At 35.8% G+C, this 23831-nt stretch overlaps 1 protein-coding gene across 5 annotated transcripts in view; it reads right to left on the reverse strand.

Annotated features, from left to right (window-relative positions):
• The window catches only part of LOC139732968 (uncharacterized), a 107572-nt gene that overhangs the window by 31578 nt on the left and 52163 nt on the right, over positions 1-23831 (reverse strand). For all 5 annotated transcript variants that reach the window (XM_071643807.1, XM_071643803.1, XM_071643804.1 and 2 more), the window contains 7 exons: positions 22923-23105; positions 21754-21906; positions 20809-20991; positions 17904-18056; positions 16565-16747; positions 2564-2746; positions 400-582 (listed from right to left, as the gene is read on the reverse strand). In XM_071643807.1, coding sequence (XP_071499908.1) covers positions 400-582; positions 2564-2746; positions 16565-16747; positions 17904-18056; positions 20809-20991; positions 21754-21906; positions 22923-23105 — 1221 coding nt within the window. The remainder of the gene's footprint in view (positions 1-399; positions 583-2563; positions 2747-16564; positions 16748-17903; positions 18057-20808; positions 20992-21753; positions 21907-22922; positions 23106-23831) is intronic.

Below are 23831 nucleotides of genomic sequence, written 5' to 3' on the forward strand. Positions count from 1 at the left end.
GTCGGCAAACTCTGACATATTATCCATACCAGTGTATACAGCAAGAGCAAGAACGTTTACATAAAAAGCAAGATTAAGTCAATGGAGGACGATGGGTATAAAGTATATTAATTGTATTGTCAAAATACCATGAAGTAACCCTGTCATCGGAAACACTGCATACATGCGATGTTCACTCTTCCCGCACATTATTCCAATTCTAAGAAGCATTTAACTAACGAATATTTTTTGCTTTTCTGTTTGTTTTCACTTGAGGTCTATCTTGAATGACCGTACAAATAATATTCTGATTTTACATAATGTGATCATAAGTCTTAAGAGTGACGAGAAAAAAAATGAATCAAATAAGGATCATAGGCATGGAAAATATGAATTATGCACACTTCTTGTTGATTATACCTGACATGATGATGCTGAGTCAGCGGCTGTTGAGAAGAACTTTTCAGGCCAGAAATCGCATGTCAGACTGAATGTCAAAAGGTGTCTCAATGTACACACCCATCGGGCCAAGTCTCCTCCCAACGAGGAGTGATATTTACAATCTTTGTCACTGCTCTGAAAATGCAACGTCAGCTGGGAAATCTGTAGAAACACAGAAAAAAAGCAAAACATGTCATCAGAAACAGCAATATCATGTAAATAAGGAATAACAAAGAATTTTTATTTCAACATATGGATGCAATACAAATGAAACAAAATAGAACGCGCCTCCCATCCATCGGCATATGAGATAAAACAATCACTCTCTTCAACTCTCTGCCGTTTGTAGTTTATAAATTTTGTGACTGTTAATTTTCTTAGTCTCGTAGTCATATTTCGAATTAAGGCTACTTAAAGGCCGCATTGTCAGAGAATTCAAATTAGTTTAGATAGTTAGTTACTCTTCATTATATGCCAATCAACAAGAGCAGAAGGTATGAACAAAGTATGTGAAAATATGAATACATTCTACAACAATAATACTGTATGATTATTCTCAAAATCTCGTTAAGCATTAATGAAGGTAAATATTGCTCATTTAACCGAATTTCATGATCCCAATGTTCAAACTTTTGTAATTGCGCCCAGATCATAAATCCACAATGTCATTAATGAAAGGGTTGTCGAATCTCATCGACATGAACCATAATTCCTTGGGTTGTTTCATATAGGTGTTACGAACGACTAACGAGCGACTGGTGATCATTTCTTGTGCTGAATTATTTAAATTCTGATAGGTATAGCACATCAGAAGATACCACCAGTCGCTCGTAAGTTTTTCATAACTTTACGAACAGCTCTATGAAACAGGGCCCAGGTACTGTTTTCACATAAGTTAATAATAACAAACAAAAACAAGTTGTCTCGGGATCATGTAGTACGAATTACTGTTACTGTTTTTGGATACATACTATTGGATAAAAACCAAGCGGGCCTTCTTTTTTTCGCAGCTCGTGTGATTTTAAATCTTCAAAGGATTCCGTGATCGTCAAGGCCTGTAATGCTTTCAATAGTGAAGTTCTGATAGTGTTGTTACATTGTGAAAACTATGTGACGATAAACCGTTTGTCATAAATGTCGTGTACAAAATCATATTTGATGTAACGGAATTAAGCAGAAATAAATCAAAGCAAATCAAAATATTTGAATAACCGTGGGGGATTAACACATTTTCTACGCAAAGTGCCTTGTGCTCATGGGGTGAGGGGAACCATAACAGTGTTTGAGTGCAGTAAGCTGAGGATTATTTGTCAATGAATTACTATCACCAACAAGTCTAATGATACAAGTCATGATTCAATTCAATACCTATCGAGCGTGCTTTATTCTCAGGCAGTCAGTACACTTTGCAATGACAAAAATAGACGAATTATTGAATCGTTCGAGTCACTGCAGTCCAGTGATTAATGTAGCCACATTCTTCTCTGTGCTTTTTGTAAACGGTGAATATTCGTTAACATTCTGATGAAGTAAATGACCAATCACTTATTTATGTATACACATGATTTGTGTAAAAAAAAGCAGACTACGAGTGACCACAACCCAGTCAATTGAGTCTGTAATCTAATTTGTGCATTTCTCAAGATTATTGTCGCTTGTTATTCGTCTTTCCCCGTCTGTCGTCTCCCTTCCTTCTCTTTGACAGTTTCATCTTCTTTTCTTGAGAGTTAAGACGAATTACGGTACTCGGCAAACTCTGACATATTATCCATACCAGTGTATACAGCAAGAGCAAGAACGTTTACATAAAAAGAAAGATTAAGTCAATGGAGGACGATGGGTATGAAGTATATTAATTGTATTGTCAAAATACCATGAAGTAACCCTGTCATCGAAAACACTGCATACATGCGATGTTCACTCTTCCCGCACATTATTCCAATTCTAAGAAGCATTTAACTAACGAATATTTTTTGCTTTTCTGTTTGCTTTTACTTGAGGTCTCTCTTGAATGACCGTACAATCAATATTCAGATTTTACATAATGTGATCAAAAGTCTTAAGAGTGACGAGGAAAAAATGAATCAAATAAGGATCATAGGCATGAAAAATATGAATTATGCACATTTCTTGTTGATTATACCTCATATGATGGTGCTGAGTCAGCGGCTGTTGAGAAGAACTTTTCAGGCCAGAAATCGCATTTCAGACTGAATGTCAAAAGACATGGCAATGTACACACCCATCGGGCCAAGTCTTCTCCCATCGAGGAGTGATATTTACTATCTTTGTCACTGTTCTTAAAATGCATCGTCAGATTGCCAATCTGTACAAACGCAGAGAAGTAAAGCAAAACATGTCATCGAAAACAACAAAATCATGTAAATAAGGAATAACAAAGTAGTTTTAATTAAACATATGGGGGCAATACAAATGAACAAGATAGAACGCGCCTTATATTCGTGAAATTAAAGCCATCGGTATATGAGATAAAACAATCACTCCCTTCAACTCTCTGCCGTTCGTCGTTCATAAATCTTGTGAGAGTTTCTTCTCTTAGGCTCGTAGTCCTGTTTTGAATTAAAGCTACTTAAAAGCCGCATTGGCAGAGAATGTGAATAAGTTTAGATAGCTGAATGCGTTCCATCATATGCCAATCAACAAAAGCAGAAGGTACGAACAAAGTTTGTGTATATATGAATACAACAATACCGCTGTAAGATTATTCCTGCAATTTTGTTAAGAATTAACGGAGGTAAATATTGTTCATTTAACCAAAGTTCATGATCCCAATATTCAAACCTTTTAATTGCGTCAAGATTATAAATCCACAATGTCATTTATGAAAGGCTTGTCGAACCCCATCGGTCACATAAGCAAATGATTTTTTTTCTATGGGCCCATTTTAGTGGGCCCATAGAACCATAGAACCAAATACTGAGTAGTGCAGTCAACAAGAAGAAAAATCTAGAAGTTTTAACGAAAAGCAAAATACATGCAACTGTTATTATAGGCCTCAACAAGACATCTATCAAACACATCTATCGAGTGTTTCCGATAGTTCAAACATTTGAGAATGATTATGCAACCCTGTTTTGGTAAATTTTTTACTGGTTTTGTATTACCAGAGGGCTTTTTTCTTCTTCTTTCTTCTTTCTTTCACGCTACACTCAAGCCAAAAATCGCTGGCTATCCCATATTTGACTATCCCTGCAAACGATAGTGATCATTCATGTCACTAAAACGTCCAGTATCGTTTTGTGACCCAATCTATTAATATGATTTTGGTGTGATAAGTATTTGGAGTTGCGTTTCAAGTAATTTATTGGAACCCCGTCTATGATTCACTTTGTATAAGGCTCTGTAATTCCATAATAGATTTTGGCGAGCCTCAGTATAATTACCCACAATATTTAGGTGATCCGAGTATCCTCTCGGATCACCTTCTGTTTCTGTACGGATTCTTTCTTCTTCTTCTTTTTCTTCTTATTTCTCCCCAAAAGTTGTGTATCGATTAGCTCAGAAAGTCCTTTTCCTATCAATTTCAAACTTACACCATATATGTATCGTCTCCCAAAGACGGCAATCGAACTAAAATCAAAGTGATCAGTCGACCGTGACGTCACTATGACGTCATTATATGAAAACACATTCTCAATCATATCTCATTAATGGAATGAAATTTTTCAATGAAATTTTCGTCACATATATTTCAAGTCAAGCGCATTCTACTCGTATTTTCAAAATTCATCTATACCTTAAAACGTGCGCGTACGCGCGCGTTGAAATATTTGCATGCTCAAATCGAGCTCAAACGTTTTTTGCACACGTTTCAGACCATTTAGAGCATTTTTTGAAAAATTGAAAAAATTAGACGGACGCGTACGCGCGCGCGCATATACGCACGCACAGCTCTTATGCAATGGAAATTTCCCGTTTTTTCACACATATCGGCTGCCTGAAATGTCAAGGAATATTTCTACGAAGTTTCAAGTCAATCCGACTCAATATGACGTCATACGGACCCGTCAAAGTTGAAATTACGCGCGCGCGTCAATGGCGATATACAGTGCAACAATGCCAAAAAACCGCCCATTTTAAATCCGATTTCACTCGTCAGGATGGACGGTGATCCCCCATTTTCTTTACATATTCTGAAAGCTGATGAGTTGTACATGTCATTTCATGGGTTGGCGATGCTTGAAAAATGATGAAAAGATATCAAATTTCTTAATAAAATAAAAAAAGTAAATTTTCAAAATGACGTCATCAAATTACAAGTTCACTCGAGCGTATCTCACTTATTCGTTGCTAATTTTCACCCAAATTTCAGTATGTTGTAGCTTATGAAATGCTCTTTCATTAATGTAAAAACAATATTTTGATTGGATGACGTTATTGCCTCGTAAAAATGGATTGAAAGTATCCTTGTAAGATTTGACCAGTTTACGTGTTATCTCTATGGGAGAGCAGTTTTTCTGGCAGTGAACATTGACATGACTATCTATTTCGAGCACTAGCTCACTAATGCTTCGGTGAATTTTTACCAGATTTTAGTATGTTGTAGCTGAGACTTTGGGCTATCGTAAGTGTGCCCTCCATTTTTTCATAGGACGTCGGCATCGCGTCGAAAAACTTGGTTGAAAATGGCACGCGGCTTCGATGCAGCGTCATTTTGCTTAATACACAGGGCCTATGGAGCATGAAATAGGTCATTGCATAGCGCATCCGACTCGTAATCCTAAGGTCCCTGGTTCGAGGCTCACCCCTGCCAATAATTTTTTTTTTCAAACACTTTTTAGGTGATACGCTATCAGCGTATCACCTATTGTGATTGTCAAAATCTCTCTTTATTAGGTGATACGCTATCAGCGTATCACCTATTGTGATTGTCAAAATCTCTCTTTATTTCTTTTTATTCTTCTTTCTTTCTGGACAATTTTGTGTCATCAATATCTCAAGAATGACATTACGGAATAACATGACATTTTCAGGGAACATGTCTCATGACAATATCTAGCCACAATAAGGTTTTCATGACAGTAACATATCTATGACGTCGTCTAGGCGCCATTTTGTGATTTTTGGACCATGTTACATGATCGATCATAACTTCATAACTAAAGGTCATTTCTGTATCATTTTTTGTGGACATAAAGTTCAGGTCACGTTCTATCTTACTTCTTTTGATGCTAATTACCTAGGACATCATTAAGTGCGCGTAAGCGCGCGTCAAAATTTTAAAAGGCTCAAAACAACTTTCCAATGGGAAATCTCGAAGTTTCAGACAATTTTATGCGTTTCAAACAATTTTGCGCGTGCGCGTCCGTCCGCGCATTTTCGCGCGCACAGCGCGTCAGCAACATGAAAATACACTTTTTTTGACAGATTTGGATTCCTGATACTTTGAGCAACAATATCCATTGATTTCTAATCGATTCCTACAAATAACAAAGCAATGCACTTGCGTCAAAGTTCAAATTTCGCGTGCGCGTCTATGTGCAAATATAGTGAAAAAACATGTCTTTGTTTATTTCGCCATAGCTCTTTAAAACGTCAGGTGACCCTATGTTTTTATTGCATATTACAAAAGCATATAAATTGGACATGACGTTTCAAGTATCATTATTTCCATAATTACATTATGACGTCATCATATCGTCATCTGAAATCAAAAAAGTGGAATTAATTTTTTTGAGGTACTGTTTCTGACATTCATTTGCTCGTATCTCTGTTGTTTAAGCTCAATATTATCCCAAATTCAGATATGTTGTACTTTGAACATTTGCCTTTCAAGTCCATGTCATAGTTTTGAAATTTGATGACGTCATCATGCTTTAAATTGTGTTTAAAGGTAAAGATGCAAAATCGTACAAGTTTACGTGTTATGTCTATGGGAGGTGATTTTTTTAGAAACCATGCATTGACTTGACAACGTTTAAGCACCTTTATCTCAGCTGATTTTGCTTCATTTCCTTTGAAACTTAAGTATGTTGTAGATGTGACAATAAGCTGCAGTAATCATGCATTTTATTCTTTGAAATCTCCTCATGAGGTTGACAATTTTGCAATTTAAAACTGAAAATGAGAATGGAATGCGGACCAAACGATTCCTGATTCATCTTTCACGTACATAAGTTTACGTTCCTCTAATTTTCTCGTCGAGACGTATGGCCGAGTGGTTAGAGGCGTCGTCTTAGAAACGTGAGGTTGCACACGTACGGGTTCGATCCTCACAAGAGCACGAAAGAATATAATTTTTATTTTTACTTTTTTTCTTCAATGGAGTACCACACCTTCGTCCATGTAGAAATCACGTTTGCATGTAAACACACCTATACGCACACACTCACACAGTATACCTTTGTTTTGCGTTGGAGACTGCATTACTTCGACTGCTGCAAAACTTTGCAGGCTGGGCTTTCAAACTGATATAGTATATTGTAATAAAATGAAATTTGTTCATATCAATTCAGTAACACAATGTAGTCGTGGTTACTTTGTGCTGATTTATACATGTAACAAGCTATACATTGTAAAAAAGGTATTCAGTCTTCTGTATTGATGATTATTTGTCAATTAGTGGTTTTTGTGGAGTTTCAGATAGTGATAAAAAGTATGGATGATAAGTGCAGCGATACTTCCTACAGTTAGTTCAAAGTTGTGTTACAGATGTTTGATACATACATTTAGCATTGTGTGTGTATATATACGTGTGTATACAGGTTGGCCATATGACACATTCTAGACAATTAATCTTAATTGATTAGCAAACGTTATCAGCTATGGAATTGAATATGGTACTAATGTATGATGTTAATGATTCTAATTAAACTGTGACGAGTTTAAAGGGATAGCATAACTGTGTGTAAAAATAAGGCAACTATAAGGAAATTTTAGGGCAATTTGATAACCATGCCTATAATAATTTCATACAGGTACTAATGCCTGCCTCATATTCGTGTGATAGATTGTCATGTCAATAGCAAACTGACAACGTACGATGAATGTGTTATACATTGAACAACTGTCTTTCAAGTCCATAACGTTCCTCATATTTTCCCGTCGAGACGTGTGGCCGAGTAGTTAAAGGCGACGTCTCAGAGACGTGAGGTTGCGGGTTCGAACCCCACAAGATCACGAAACAAAATACTTAGCTACTTTACTGTTTTTTTTTCTTCAATTTTGTATTACATATTCGTCCATGTAGAAATCACGTTCGTATATAAACGCACCTATACACACACACAGACACACACACACGCCATATCCCTCTTTTTTTGTGTGTTGGAGACCACATTGCTTCGACTGCAGCAAATTTTGCAGGTTGACTTTGTCAAACCGATCATAGTATGTAATGACGACGACTGAGGTGTTGTACTTTGAACAATTGTCTTTCAAGACGATGTCATTGTTTTGTAATTTGATGACGTCATTACACTGAAAATTGTGATTAAAGGCAAGGTATCAAAACCAGCCGATTATAGGTTTTATGTCTGCGGGACGTATTTTTCCCAAGTTGCCAGAAATGGCATAGCGACCTCAGTCGTTACAAGGCCGCTTTTCCGTCTAGCAATGCAATACATGTTCACGCGGCCACGATTGTTGAGTGGGCATTGACTTTTTCCCCCTGTAATATCTATACATTTCTTTTTTGCCTTACCATTTCCGGGGATGTCCCGTGGCCGAGTGGTTAGAGAAACGGTTTTGCATGCACGCTCAATATAACTTCAAGGTGCCTATATCACATTCTTTTCTTTGTCGATCACAGATGACCGACACCTGATGACCCCAAGCGTATCACCTAACTCGTCAGCGTGACGAGTTTCATATCTCGTGTTAAACTTCCCGTTGTCACAAAAAAAGTTCTTTCTCCTCAAATGTTGTGTAGAGGTTAGCTCAGAAAGTCCTCATCCTATCAATCTCAAAATTACACCATATATGTATCATGTCCCAAAGACGACATATCTAATAAAATCATAGTGATCAGTCGAAAGTGACGTCCCTATGACGTCATTATATGAAAACACATTGTCATTCATATCTCATTAATGGAATGGAATTTTTCTATGAAATTTACCTCACATATAGTTCGAATCAAGTTGATTCTACTCATGTTCTCAAAATTCATCTGTACTCTTTAAACGTGCGCGTACGCGCGCGTTGAAATATTTGTATGCTCCAATCGAGCTCAAAATTTTTTTGCACACGTTTCAGACCATTTGGAGCATTTTTTGAAAAATTGAAAAAATTGGACGGACGCGTACGCGCGCGCACATATACGCACGCACAGCTAATATGAAATAGAAATTTTCAATTTTTTCACACGGATCGGATGTCCGAAATTTCAAGGAATATTTCTACCAAGTTTCAAGTCGATCCGACTCAATATGACGTCATACGGGCCCGTCAAATTCAAAATTCCGCGCGTGCGTCAATGGGGATACACAGTGCAACTATGCCAAAAAACTGCCAATTTTAAATCGGATTTTACTCGTCAGGATGGACGGTGACCCCCCATTTTCTTTACATATTCTGAAAGGTGATGAGTTGTACATGTCATTTCATGGGCTGGCTATGCTGATAAAATGATTAAAAGATATCAAATTTCTTAATAAAGTAAAAAAAGTAAATTTTCAAAATGACGTCATCAAATTTCAAGTTTACTCGAGCGTATCTCACTAATCCTTTGCCAATTTTCACCCAAATTTCAATATGTTGTAGCTTATGAAATGCTCTTTCATAAATGTAATAAAACAATTTTGATTTGATGTCGACATCACCTCGAAAAAATGGATTGAAGGTAACCTTGTCAAATTTGACCAGTTTACGTGTAATCTCTATGGGAGTGCAATTTTTATGGAAATGAAAATTGACATGACTATCTTTATCGAGCACTAGCTCACTTATGCTTCGGTGAATTTCTCTAAGATTTTAATATGTTGTAGCTGAGATGTAGGGCTATCGTAAGTGTGCCCTTCGTTTTTTCATACGTTGTCGGGATCACGTGAATAAACTTGGTTGAAATTAAAGTTTATCTTCGATGTATTGAAATATTTCTTTCTTTTTGCAACTTTCTTTGCAATAACTCAAGAAAAACAGCCCATATCACCTTAATATTTTGCACATGTTTAGTTCATGTCACGAAAATTATTTCATAAAATCACAACTACTTGATCAGACGCCATCTTGGGTATGTAAATTAGGGTCAAAGGTCATAGATGTTTCATCCTGTATCTTAGTGAATACATGTCCTATCTTTCCCATATTTTGCACACGTAAAGACCATGTTACAGGGATCATTTCATAAAATAACCACTTTTTGCTCAGATGCCATCTTGTCTGTGCAAAGTGGGGTCAAAGGTCATATGTACTTCTTTTTCTATCTTTGCTATGACGTGTTATCTCTATGGGAGGGAATTTTTTAGATGTGAAAATTGACATGACTCTCTTTATCGAGCACTATCTTACTTACGCTTCGGTGAATTTCTCTCAGATTTTAATATCTTGTAGCTGAGACTTTGCAGTATCAGGACTCGAATCATTGATTAAAAAAAAAGATCGGATCACCTTAATTTGTCAGTGATGACAAATTACAATCTCTAGTTTATCTTTGTTAATGTAATGCCTGTCCTGCGATATAGTCGTTCATGGGCTGGATGGGTACGTTCTACCTGGGCCTTGCCCGATATGACATCAACTATATGCATGCTGAATTCCGTCTCCCAATCTGAACAATAGTCTGTGTCAAATGCGTCTATAAAAGATTTTGAGGGGTGACTGGCCACAGGTTTGGCATGTTGTTTACGAGCAGCATGCCCTCTCATTTACACCTGCATGGATATGAACTGTTGTCCCAATTTTTTAGTATCTAAGAATCTGAGTCTTTAAGTCAAATCAATGATTTTGTTTTGTTTTTGTTTGTTTTTTTCATTGTGAAAGACACTGTATTCCCTCGCGCTAATACTTTGAAATTGTTGCTAAGCAGGTGTAGTGTACTGCATGGTTCCCGGCAGTCTTATTATGTTTTCGTTGCTGTAACATTCTTTTACAATGAATGGGTCAAATGAATTATACTCAGTACATGCCACTTTAGTGGGCCCATAGAACCATAGAACCAAATACCGAGTAGTGCAGTCTACAAGAAGAAAAATCTAGAATAATAGTCTGTGTCAAATGCGTCTGTAAAAGATTTGGAGGGGTGACTGGCCACAGGTTTGGCATGTTGTTTACGAGCAGCATGCCCTCTCATTTGCACCTGCACTGATATGAACAGTTGTCTCAATTTTTTAGAATCTAAGAATCTGAATCTGTTAAGTTAAATTGCTGTTTTGTTTTGTGTGTGTGTATGTGGTTTTTTTTTTGAAAGTCTCTGTATCCCCTCACGCTTATACTTTGAAATACTTTACTTAGCAAGTGTGATGTACTGCATGGTTCCCGGCAGTCTGATAACGCTGGTTGCTGTAACGTTCTTTTCATGTACAATTCAATTCAAGAAAAGAGTTGACACCTCAGGGCCTCATTTCAATGTGTAGCCTGTATGGTTCATCCAGGTCACGACTAACGTTATACCCATTCCTTCTCAAGCCACAGCTGCCTTGTTTTCATCTTCACTTTCATTTTTCAATTTATTTAACAAACAAAAAATATCCCTTTTCAGCTCCCCCCCCCCCTTACGTGGTTTTCTGTGATGGTGTGTTCGCCTCGTGCTGGGGGTTGCTGATGGGTATAAGAGGAGTAGTGGCAATGCCACTGTGGCAGCTGTGCTCCTATACTGTATTGAGTCCATGGGGCATACAATGATCTTTGTATTTCAACTGAATTTTAGCTAAAACATAGCACAATGTACTAGTATTCTGTGCACTCGACCCGTTGTGCGCTCTGTACGATGGGTGCACCTCCCTGGTGGGTGCGCTTCCCGCTATGGTGTCGTTTTTGTTTTTGTTGCTTGTTTCCCCCCTTCGCGACTTTGGCGAGTGGGACGTCCCAATCCTGCGGACGCTGCTTATGATGATCAATGATTGAGCAAAATAGCCAATACCATTTTTTGTTTCACTGATCTCATCTCGTTCTCAATCTCTCTGCAAACTTAAAATGAATATAAAAAAATAAACACTTATGTACATATGGAATAATCTTCTATTACGTTAAGCAGATAATTTGTTTCATTCTCTTCAATTTAACTTTAATTGATGTGTTGTAATGGTAGGGATGGGGTTGAAGAAAGCTTACGATGAGGTGATATCCGGGAAAGCTGATAATATCAATCAGTTATACGCTTATTGTCTAAACTCTCTTATGAGATGTTCTGTATTTGTTATTTGTTTTTCTTTGTTCTTCTCTGATTTGTTTTCCATTTTTCTCCTTCATGACATTCCCAGCGAACACATATTCAGAATTGATTTCTACATCGTAGTTTGTCTATCATGACTTGTGAAGATATGACACTTATTGTCTTCTTGTTTTATTATGGCCAATAGGCACTTACTGTTAATATTAGAAACTACAGTGTAGGTGTATACTGTAAACATCACAGTTCTATTCGTGTCTCCCTTCGTCTCTCTCCTTCTCTCCTGATCCTCAAATAACCTATAAAAATTCATATTGATAGTTTGAATTATGCACGTGAATATATCTCGTATGAAAATGATATTTTTTGAATATCAAGGGAGCTCACTCACTCAAATGCAGTCTGTTGTTAAATCCATGCTGATATTATTGCTTATGCCTCGTTTTGTATTGGCAGAGCAGACGCAGGCCACGGACGTGTGTGCCCAATTTGATATCATCGGCTATGTCTTGTCTGCGTCCTTGTTGTTTCTCGTGTCTTGTTTGTGTCTCATGTCTATGCTTCATGTGTGTGTTTCTTGTATGTGTTTCATGTTAGTGTATATGCGGTTCTCTTTCTCTTCTTCCAGGTCTGTACATTCCCACATAACTACAATCTCCAGGTCTAGGTCTAAGTGGAACTTTTGTCGATTCCGGTGTGATTTTCTTTATACTTATGGCTAATCCAACATTTGTTTTCAACTCTGTGAACGACGATGAATTTTATGATACAGTTGGGCGCTCTTTTACGTCCGCGCAGGAAAACAAAACTTCCACCTTATATGAAGCATACATATCGAACAAACTTAATGCTTCAGCACAAGAATTTGAATATAATTTTGATCCTGAAGATCCTGTGCAAAGTTCATCATGTGTTTATCTGACTGTAAATCAGTATAAACAATATGTTATGAATAGTGATGATGACAATCTTTTGTTAGCTCATTTGAATATACGAAGCATAAGTAGAAATTTTGATAAGTTGCGATTATTTTTAGAAAACTCTGGTAATAACTGTTCTGTTATAGGTCTGACCGAAACATGGTTGACTCCCAATATAAGTCATTTATTTTCTATATCCGGCTTTGATTTCGTGTACAGAAATAGAAAAGAAAGAATGGGTGGTGGCGTGGGTTTATACATCCCCAACAAATTTGAGTATTCTATTCACGAAGAATTGAATGTCATGACTGATGTAGTTGAATCTCTATTTGTTGAAATGGTAAACCCGAATGGGAAAAACATACTGATTGGAGTTGTTTACAGACCCCCTGGATCGAATGATTTTTTGTTGTATATACAAAATTTAATGCAGAACTCTATCTTTACAAATAAACATGTATATTTAATGGGTGATTTCAATATTGATCTTATGAAATGTAACTCTCAACATATTTCGCAAGAATTTGTAGAAACCTTAATGTCTGCTTCTTTATTACCGTTAATTTCTAAGCCGACCCGTGTTACTGACCGATCTGCCATTTTGATTGATAATATTTTTTGTAATATTCTCCCAATTCCCGAGTCTGGTATTGTTTTATCTGACATCTCTGATCATTATCCAATCTTTACACAAGTGCCAATTAAGTTATCTCCTAGGCAAAATAATTATCAGAGACGTCGTAAGATTACGGCAAATAATCTTATTAATTTGCAAAATAGTTTAAAAGATATTGATTGGTTTTTTGTATACAACAATACCGATCTTGATTTGTGTTATGATTATTTTATGAAAACTATCACTTCTAAAATTGATGAACATATTCCGTTTTGCACAAGGAAAAGTTCTTATAAAAGAACTCCAAGAATCCCGTGGATAACCCAATCACTTTTAAGATCGATTAATAGAAAAAATAATTTGTTTTATAAATACAGGAGTAGCCCTACGGATAAGACAAAAATATGTGACTTATAAAAACACGCTTACTAATTCATTATGTTTACAAAAGAGAAAGTTTTATGTTAACCAGATAATGAAATATAAAAATGATATTAAGAATATTTGGAAAAGAATAAAAGATGTTATGAATACATCTAATGATGTATCTAGTATTTCAGAAGTACGATGGGGTAATACCTCAAGCACTGTACGTGCTGGCATGGCCGAAATTTTTAATGATTTTTTTTGCATCCATTGGGAAAAATTTATCACAAAGTATCCCTTCATCTAATAAAGTGTTTTATGATTTTTTTAGATATACCTAATCCTAAAACTATATTTTTGGACCCTACGTATAATAAAGAAGTTATCGATGTTATTCATAATTTGAAAGAAGGGAAAAGCCCAGGTTGTGATGGAATCGATAATTATTTGTTGAAAAATATAATTCTTCAAACTATAGATCCTTTAGTATATATTATTAATTTATCACTTAGTTCTGGGCTTGTACCAAGTCAAATGAAGACTGCCAAAGTTATACCTATATATAAGAAAGGGGAGAAAAATGATGTCAATAATTACAGACCAATATCGTCATTAACTTCAATTTCTAAAATTTTGGAAATGATAGTATATATCCGAACTGTAAAATTTTTCAATATGAGTAATTTATTTACGAATTTTCAATTTGGATTCAGAGAAAATCACAACACCACCCACGCTTTACTTACCTTTGTGGAAAAGATTACACATGCACTTGATACATTTTCGCATACAATAGGCATCTTCCTGGACTTTTCAAAGGCTTTTGATACGATTAATCACGGTATACTTCTTTCTAAGTTATCTTATTATGGTATTCGCGGAAAAGCCTTGCAATGATTTATGATTTATATATCTGACAGATTTCAGTATGTACATGTGAACAGTTTTGATTCTTCTGTGAAGAAAATAGAATGTGGTGTTCCGCAAGGAAGTTTGTTAGGCCCACTGTTATTTATAGTTTACATTAATGATTTTTATAGATCTTCAGATAAACTCTCTTTCATATTATTCGCGGATGATTCCAATCTTTTTTATTCCCACCCTGACCCTAATACTTTAACTAGTACAGTGAATGATGAATTGAAGAATGTCTCACAATGGATATATGCAAATAAATTGTCACTGAATACTGAGAAGACAAAGTATATGTTTTTCAGTAATTCCAATACATAGATTACCAGGTAATGTTATATTTGACACTACTCCTCTAGAAGAGGTTTCGTCTATTAAATTCTTAGGTGTTTGTGTTGATAATAAGTTATCATGGAAGTGTCACATAAACAATATTTGTAAAGTAATTGCACGTAACATAGGCATAATGAATAGATTGAAATATTATCTTCCTTCTTCGGCTTTGATTACGCTTTATTCAAGTTTGGTATTGCCGTACTTGAATTACGGAATTCTTGCTTGGGGGAATACATATTCGACATTGTTAGATACACTTTTTCTTCTGCAAAAGATGGCGCTCAGAATCGTTTTCAACCTTCATATCCGAGCACATACTGATAAGCTTTTCCTTCAGCACAAAATTCTGAAAATAAAAGAGTTGTATTTGTTTCAACTTGGTCAATTTATGTTTAATTACAACTGCAATCATTTACCCAAAATATTTTATTCTTTATTTCACCGTAACAGCCACGTACATAATTATCCCACTAGACAATGTAAAGAATTTCATCTTCCCGTAGTTAGAACTGTACTCACTCAAAATACATTTGTTTATACCGGACCCAGATTTTGGAATAGCTTAGATAAGGATCTAAAAGAATCTGTGAAGTTAATTACATTTAAGTATAAACTCAAAAAATATTTGTTTTCTAAATATACCAGTTAATTCTGTTCAATGAAAAAACCCGTCATGTTTCACTTTTCCTTGAGATTTTGTAGTGTGTCCACAGACCTTTTCCATCCCTCTCCTTTTCCTTCTCTATTCTTCTCTGCTCCTTTTTCCTAGTTCTTCGTTGTCCAGTATCTGTCTGAGTGCATTTCCTCAAATTCTGTTATTTCTGTGTATTGCGTTATTGTTGTTGTTGTTATCGTCGTTATGTTTTTTGTGGCCGATTGCATATCTTCCTTTCCGTTCAATTTTCCTGGCACACCTGGCCCCATAGTGTCTGTGCCACAAATGTGATATGTTATATAGTTTATACGTTTGCATCCTAAAATCCTAGTAAGTATTGTTTCTAGTATCAACATCATTATATCAATGAGTAAAATATACAATAGTATATAGAAGAATTTAAAATGAATGTGTTTTATTGGTATAACAAATCGGTGCTGTTGTTGTTTTGTTCCAGTGTTCCACGTTTTACAAGCGTGGCTTTTTTAGTGGAACACTGTTTTCCATCATTGTGATTATTTACTATTGTTGTTGCCATGACACAGTGCATTGTTTCTTTTATACGACATCATTCGTGTATAATATACTTTATATTGTATTGAAAAAAATCCTTCATTGGACGAGTGTAAGAGAAATGAAAAAAAAAATTGTATCACTTTGGATTATGTCAACTTTTTCTTTTCTTTTCTTTGTGATGATGGAAATAAGTAAACTATTGAATTGAATTGAATTAAATTCGAAATTGTTTTATGACCATATCAGCTTCGAACCCCTAACCAACAAAAAACGAAATGATGAAATGAAATAGACAACAAACAACGTAATGACAAAATAATACGGTTTTTTGTGTGTTTTGTTTTGTTTTTGTTTACATATCCTGAGACATAATTTCTGGAGGTGTTTCACAAACTGTTCGTAAAGTTACGAACGACTAGCGAGCGACTGGTGATCAGTTCTTGTGCTGTAATTTCTGATAGTTATAGCACATCAGAAGATACCACCAGTCGCTCGTAAGTTTATGAATTATTGATACTTCTTGTTGATTATACCTGACATGATGATGCTGAGTCAGCGGCTGTTGAGAAAAACTTTTCAGGCCAGAAATCGCATGTCAGACTGAATGCCCAAAGGCGTGGCAATGTACACACCAATCGGGCCAAGTCTCCTCCCATCGAGGAGTGATATTTACAATCTTTGTCACTGCTCTGAAAATGTAACGTCAGATTCCAAATCTGTACAAACGCAGAGATATAAAGCAAAACATGTCCTCAGAAATAACAACATCATGTAAATAAGGAATAACAGAGTATTTTTTTAACATATGGGTGCAATACAAATGAAGAAAATAAAACGCGCCTTCCATATTCTTGAAATTAAAGCCATCGGTATATAAGTTAAAGCAATCACTGACGGTCGTAGTTCTTAAATTGTGCGAGAGTTCCTTTGCTTAGACTCGTAGTAATTTTTTTTTTTTAATTAACGCTACTTAAAAGCCACATTGGCAGAGAATTCAAATAAGTTTAGATAGTTAAATACTGGACATCATATGCCAAACAACTAAAGCAGAAGGTATGAAGTCTGGGTTAATATAGATACAACAATAATGCTGTAAGATTATTCCCACAATTTCGTTAAGGATTAATGCAGGTATATATTACCTCTTTAACCAACGTTCATGACCCCAATATTCAAACCTTTTTAATTTCGCCCAGACCATGTGAGACCATATTCTGAAAGAACAGATTTTAAGCTTTAAAATGATGTATAACTCAATTCAAATGGACTCTCCTAACCTATCTAAATATTGGAATGAAAGTACAAACTCAGGAAAAGTGTGAACTGAGAAGAGAGGCTCTGAAGTACAGTGTCTATTTAAGCGCTTAATCTTTACCAAACCGTGCTGGCTGTGCGATGAATGGGACAAAAATCAGGAAGTTAACTACTAGAGTAACAACAATGACGGGATTATCAGATTAAAATGAAATTTAGCATGCCTCATTAACACATTTTGTCTATAATTAATGCCAATTTTCAAAGCAGTAACACTATCCTTTCAAAAGTTATTAGAGTTGAAAGTGAAGAGTGTGGATAAGGTTTTTCAGAAATGAAAAAGGGATTCTAAAGACACACCTAATCACACTATTCTACCAAAAATGATCGAGATAAACTGCGAAAAAACACACTTTCCTGTCCGTTTTATAATACCAAAATTTAGCAAAATGTAAGAGTAGACCCGCTCTTTCAGAAGATATGAAAAAAGTCAACTCCTGGGTTAACCCATTTTACTTATTTTCAGTCCTCACGCAAAATCAGTGTGTGCGACTTTATGTTCGTCGGTGCACGGTCACATAAAGAAACAAAAGCAACAGATATCTGACAGGTTGGTACCATAAAATCAGTCTTTCCACCCTGGAAATCAAAGTAGCAGCATTTCACCCTGAAGCTTGAAAGACGTGGCATACTGGAAATCCATTTGGTCAAGTCTCCTTCCATTGAGGAATGACACTGAGAATCTTCAATTGACAAGTTCAGGTTCTGAATCTATTAAAGAAAAATAATAATAATAAAGTGACATATTGAGGGAAAATACAGATTAAATACTGTCATCACGAATTCACGATCTTTTTTTTTGTGTGTGAAAAAAAAATATTCGTCACGATACAGTCTTCACAATCGAGATGTAATAACCGAAGATTGAAATACATGTTGAAATATATATAATAATATATAATAACCGAAGATGTATCTATAATAATATATAATAACCGAAGATTGAAATACATGTTGGAATATATCTCCACGCTTTTTTCTATGCTAACTCATTTCTACAAAAAAAAAAAGAAAATCAATAAATCCAAATAAAATAAATATCTTCCAGTGTGTCTATGCATTACAAAAAAAAAAGATAGCCATGTTGTGAAGAAATCATGAGGTTCATATCGACTATTGTAATGGTTCAAAGCACTATAGTGCGGTTATTTTATTTATTGAAAGGTTTATTTATTCATATCACATCTCGTAGCCCAAGGGCTAAATTGCGTGTAATATAACATAAAATATGTACATACAAATTCAAACATTCAGACAATTACAGAATAAAGCATTTACACGTGTGATAGAAATAATTTTGCCACGCTCCTTTCCCAAGTATTCTAACATGTCTATTCGTCAAACTTGTGTTAAAGTATGTGACCAGTCATTAGTGGAAGAATACAAGAAAGAAGTTTGAATTTAACTGCAAAATACGAGAGAACAGAACCCAGTGGTCAATGAGTCAGCTCGGTAAGTTCGACATTTCGAATAACATTTTCCTCGATTCCAGTTCTCTCCCGTCTGCTGTCTCCCGTCCGTCTCTTTGAAAGTGCAATATTCTTCTCGTGAGAGTTATGGTAAGGAACACAGCAAACTTTTACATTTAATTTCATAAACAATTGGACAGATAGAACATTAACATAGAGTGTATAGTTAAGTCCGAGGAGGACAAAGAGCATGCAGTATCCGCACAACATCGACTAAGATAACTTTACCATTTCATTTCATTTTCATTTCAATTTATTTTCATATTTCTCACATATATCACAATAAAGTTTATAAATACTTAAATTATACAAAACATAATTTAGATGAGACTTCATCGGAATGTACAGAAGTTTGATTTGGTATAAACACAAGGTTTGTATGCATGCGAATTAAACTGTGGTCGTGATGCGAAAAAAATATGATGGGGCCTGCGTAAAAGCATTAGCTTGTACAGCCGCAGTTCCCGTGAGTAATCAGATTAGGGGAAGTTTAAAATGCGGATGTTTTTTAAGACCAACAATAACTGGAGTGAGTAAACCGATTAAAACAAACAAGACAAAAAATCCAAATTAGATATACGTCACTAAATAAAAAAAGAGAAAAGATCACATGTTGCAGCAGTATAACCTACTACTTATTAAGGACATTGGTAGAACAACAACTGGGGTTGCAGAGATTCAAGGGGTGTGTTGCAGAGTATAGAAAATGGCGTAACTGTATGACATAAATACATAAGTAGAAGGTGGAATGATAATGAGATTTGTCGTAAATGTAAACAATACCGTGTACTAGGGAAATAAAGCTCAGGAGTAACATTCAGCATGGGTCCTAAAACCAAGCATTCCGTGTGACCATAGTAACCGACAGCTGTCACGCGCGAGAATTTCGATAACCGAGTGGAACAATAGGTGCATGAAGACGGCAACAGGCAGACTGATCAAAAATAGTGTTTATGGTTAGGATCCCGCCGGACTGCTAATAAGGGATAGACAAGGGGTAACATAAAGAGCAACAAGAACTATACACTATGCATGCCGTACAATGTAGCTGCTAAGAACATATTGATTCAGTTTTCGTTTGAATGAGGCTATAGCGGTACAACTTATACGTTCCGTAGGGAGTTCGTTCCAATATTTGGGCCCAGGGAACATATGGTTTTTTTCGCGAAAATTGTTCGGGTACGTGGAAGGTAATATGCGTAACGTTGACGAGTTGAATAATCATGGACTGTATAATTTCTTGTAAACATTTGGGAAAATACGTCCATCGTCAACACCACGTCATTCTCACCCTAATACCCCTTTTGCAGATATTTTTTTTTCACTTTTCTGTTCGGTTTCATTTTTGGTTTGACCTATGTTATCCCAGGGATTATCATGATTTCAAGAATGCTAATTCTTCTATCAGAGGTTTTCTCAACAAACGGGGAAAAAATCCCGGACACGAAAAAAGGCATCACATGTAGAAAATATAAATATGTATAGGCTCTTCTTCCTGATGATGTCACCTCACATGATGACGTCATTCTCACCTTAATACCCCTTTAACAGTATTTTTTTTATCACTTTTCTGTTCGGTTTCATTTTTGGTCTGACCTATGTTATCCCAGGGATTATCATGATTTCAAGAAATCTCATTTTACTATCAGAGGTTTTCCCAATAAATGGGACAAAAAATCCCGGACACCGAAAATACATCGCATGTAGAAAATATAAATTATGTATAGGTTCTTCTTCCTGATGCTGTTACCTCACATGATGACGTCATTCTCAACCTAATACCCCTTTCACAGTCATTTTTCCCCACTTTTCTGTTCGGTTTCATTTTTGGTCTGAACTATGTTTTCCCAGGGATTATCGTGATTTCAAATATGATTGTTCTACTATCAGAGGCTTTCCCAATATTAATAATGGGAAAAAATCCCGGACACCGAAAATACATCACACGTAGAAAATATAAATTATGTATAGGCTCTTCTTTCTGATGATGTTACCTCACATGATGATGCTGAGTCAACGGCTGTTGAGAAGAACTTTTCAGGCCAGAACTCGCATGTCAGAGTGAAGCTCGATAGACTTGGCAATGTACACACCCATCGGGCCAATTCTCCTCCCATTGAGGAGTGGTATTTAAAATTTCTGTCACTGCTTTGAAAATGCAATTTTAGATCGTCAGTCTGTAGAAACGCAGAGAAAGGAAGTAAAACATGGCATTAAGAATAATATCACAGAGAATAACAGAATAATACAAATTCAACATATGAAATGATTGCTATCGTTGTTCTTTCGTCCATAATTCTTTTTTTTTAAGAGAGAGAGGGAGAGAGAGAAAAAGTTTTCATTTCATATTTTTTGTTTTTTGTTTTTGCTTTTGCTTTTTTTTTGGGGGGGGGGGGGGATTGTAGTCGTACGTTGAGTAAACCTTACCTGAAAGGCATGCTGGCAGATGTTTGACAGAAATCTAAATAGTGGAATATTATCCAAATTGTATGGTGATAAGCAAGAACAAAACGGAACGCCCTCTAATGTGAATTTTCTGAATTCTTTCCCTGCGTACAAACTTAATGTAGACAACTTGTAACAAATAATAGGTCTACGTAGAAATGTTTTTAGAACGACTAGGAAAACAGCATATCTCTGTCACTCTCACGTCAATCCAACAATGTTATTGATGATAGGTCTTTTCAACCCCTATTATTATGTTATTACAAACGATTCGGTGAGCTCCGACCACCCACTACAAAGAACATACACATTGATATGTGAAATCTAGAAAAAAAAAGGAATAGTAAAAATAAGCATATTGAAAGTGGTGCAGATTTGGGTTGTCTGTACTTTTTGCCATTTGCCGAAATGACCATACATATTACATTTATGATATCAATACCAGTGGTAACTTATATAGAAACGAAAGCAACAGATATCTGACAGGTTGGTACCATAGTATCGGTCCTTCCACCCTGGAACTCAAAGTAGCAGCATTTCACCCGGAAGCTTATAAGACGTGGCATACTGGAAATCCATTTGGTCAAGTCTCCTTCCATTGAGGTATGACACTGAGAATCTTCAATTACCAAGTTCAGATTCTGAATCTGTTAAGAAGAATAATAATAAAGTGACGTATTGAGGGGAACTACACATTAGATACTGTCATCACAAATTCAGGATCTCATTGTAAAATTAAAAAATAAAGTAGATGTTCGTCACAATGCAGTTTTCACAATCGAGATGTAATAACCGAAGATAGAAATTCATCTTGAAATATACCTCCACGCTTTTTTTTTGTCACAGATATGGTAACTCATTTCTACAAAAAACAAAATTAATAAATCCAAATATAATTATTATCTTCCAGGGTGTCTATCCATTACAAAAGAAAAAGATAGCCATGTTCTGAAGAAATCATGACGGTCATATCGACTGTTGCAATGGTTCAAAGCACTACAGTGTGGTTATTAATTTTGCCACGCCCTTTACCAAAGTAATCTAACATGTCTATTCGTCAAAGTCGTATTAAAGTATGTGACCAGTCACTAGTAAAAGAATATAAGAAAGTAGTTTGAATTTAAAAGCAAAATACGAGAGAACAGAACCCAGTGGTTAATTAGAGAGCTCGTTAAGTTCGGCATTTCGAATAACATTTTTCTCGATTCCCGTTCTCTATCGTCTGTTGTCTCCTGTCCGTCTCTTTGACAGCGCAATATTCTTCTCGTGAGAGTTATGGTAAGGAACATGGCAAACTTTTACATATAATTTCATAAACAATTGGATAGATAGAACATTCACATAGAATGTATCCTTAAGTCCGAGGAGAACAAAGAGCATGCAGTATCCGCACAACATCGAATAAGATAATTCTACCATCGTCAACACCACGTCATTCTCACCCTAATACACCTATTACGGTCTTTTTTTTCACTTTTCTGTTCGGTTTCATTTTTGGTCTGACCCATGTTATCCCAGAGATTATTATGATTTCAAGAATTCAAATTCTACTATCAGAGGTTTTCCCGATAAATGGGGGGGGGGGGGGAATCCCGGACACCGAAAAGGCATCAAATGTAGAAAATAGAAATCATGTATAGGCTCTTCTTTCTGAAGATGTTACCTGACATGATGATGCTGACTCAACAGCTGTTGAGAAGAACTTTTCAGGCCAGAAGTCGCATGCCAGAGTGAAGCTCGAAAGACTTGGCAATGTACACACCCATCGGGCCAATTCTCTTCCCATTGAGGAGTGGTATTGAAAATCTCTGTCACTGCTTTGAAAATGCAATTTCAGATCGTCAGTCTGTAGAAACGCAGAGAAATGAATTAAAAATGGCATTAAAAGACAATATCACAGTGAATAACAGAATATTACCAATTCAACATATGAGATTAACGCTATCGTCGTTCTTTCGTCCATACTTCTTTCTTTTTTTGTTTTGAAAGAGAGAGAGGGAGCGAGAGAAAAGTTTTCTTTTCATTTTGTTTTTTGTTTTTTGATTCGTAGTCGTACGTTGAGTAAACCTTCCCTGAAAGGCATACCGGCAGAGGTTTGACAGAAATCTAAATAGTACAAAATTATCCAAATTGTATGGCGATATTAGCATGAACAAAGCCCAAAGCCCACTAATGAAAATTTTCTGAAATGTTTCCCTATGTACAAACTTAATTCAGTCAACTTGTAACAATTAATAGGTCTACGTAGAATTGTTTTTAGAACAACGAGGGAAACAGCATATCTCTGTCACTCTCAAGTCAATCCAACAATGTTATTGATGATAGCTCTTTTCAACCCGTATTATTATGTTATTACAAATGATTCTGTGAGCTCCGACCACCCACTACAAAGAACATACATATTGATATGTGAAATAAAAAAAGAATAGTAAAAACAAGCATATTGAAAGTGGTGAGATTTGGGTTGTCTGTACTTTTTTCCATTTGCCGAAATGACCATACACATTACATGTATGATATTAATACCAGAGGTAACTTATATAGAAACGAAAGCAACAGATATCTGACAGGT

Source organism: Diadema antillarum, unplaced genomic scaffold, assembly GCF_040938485.1.
Source record: "Diadema antillarum isolate AM-2024a unplaced genomic scaffold, OU_Dant_1.0 seq00000457_RagTag, whole genome shotgun sequence".
Classification (NCBI taxonomy): Eukaryota; Metazoa; Echinodermata; class Echinoidea; order Diadematoida; family Diadematidae; genus Diadema; species Diadema antillarum.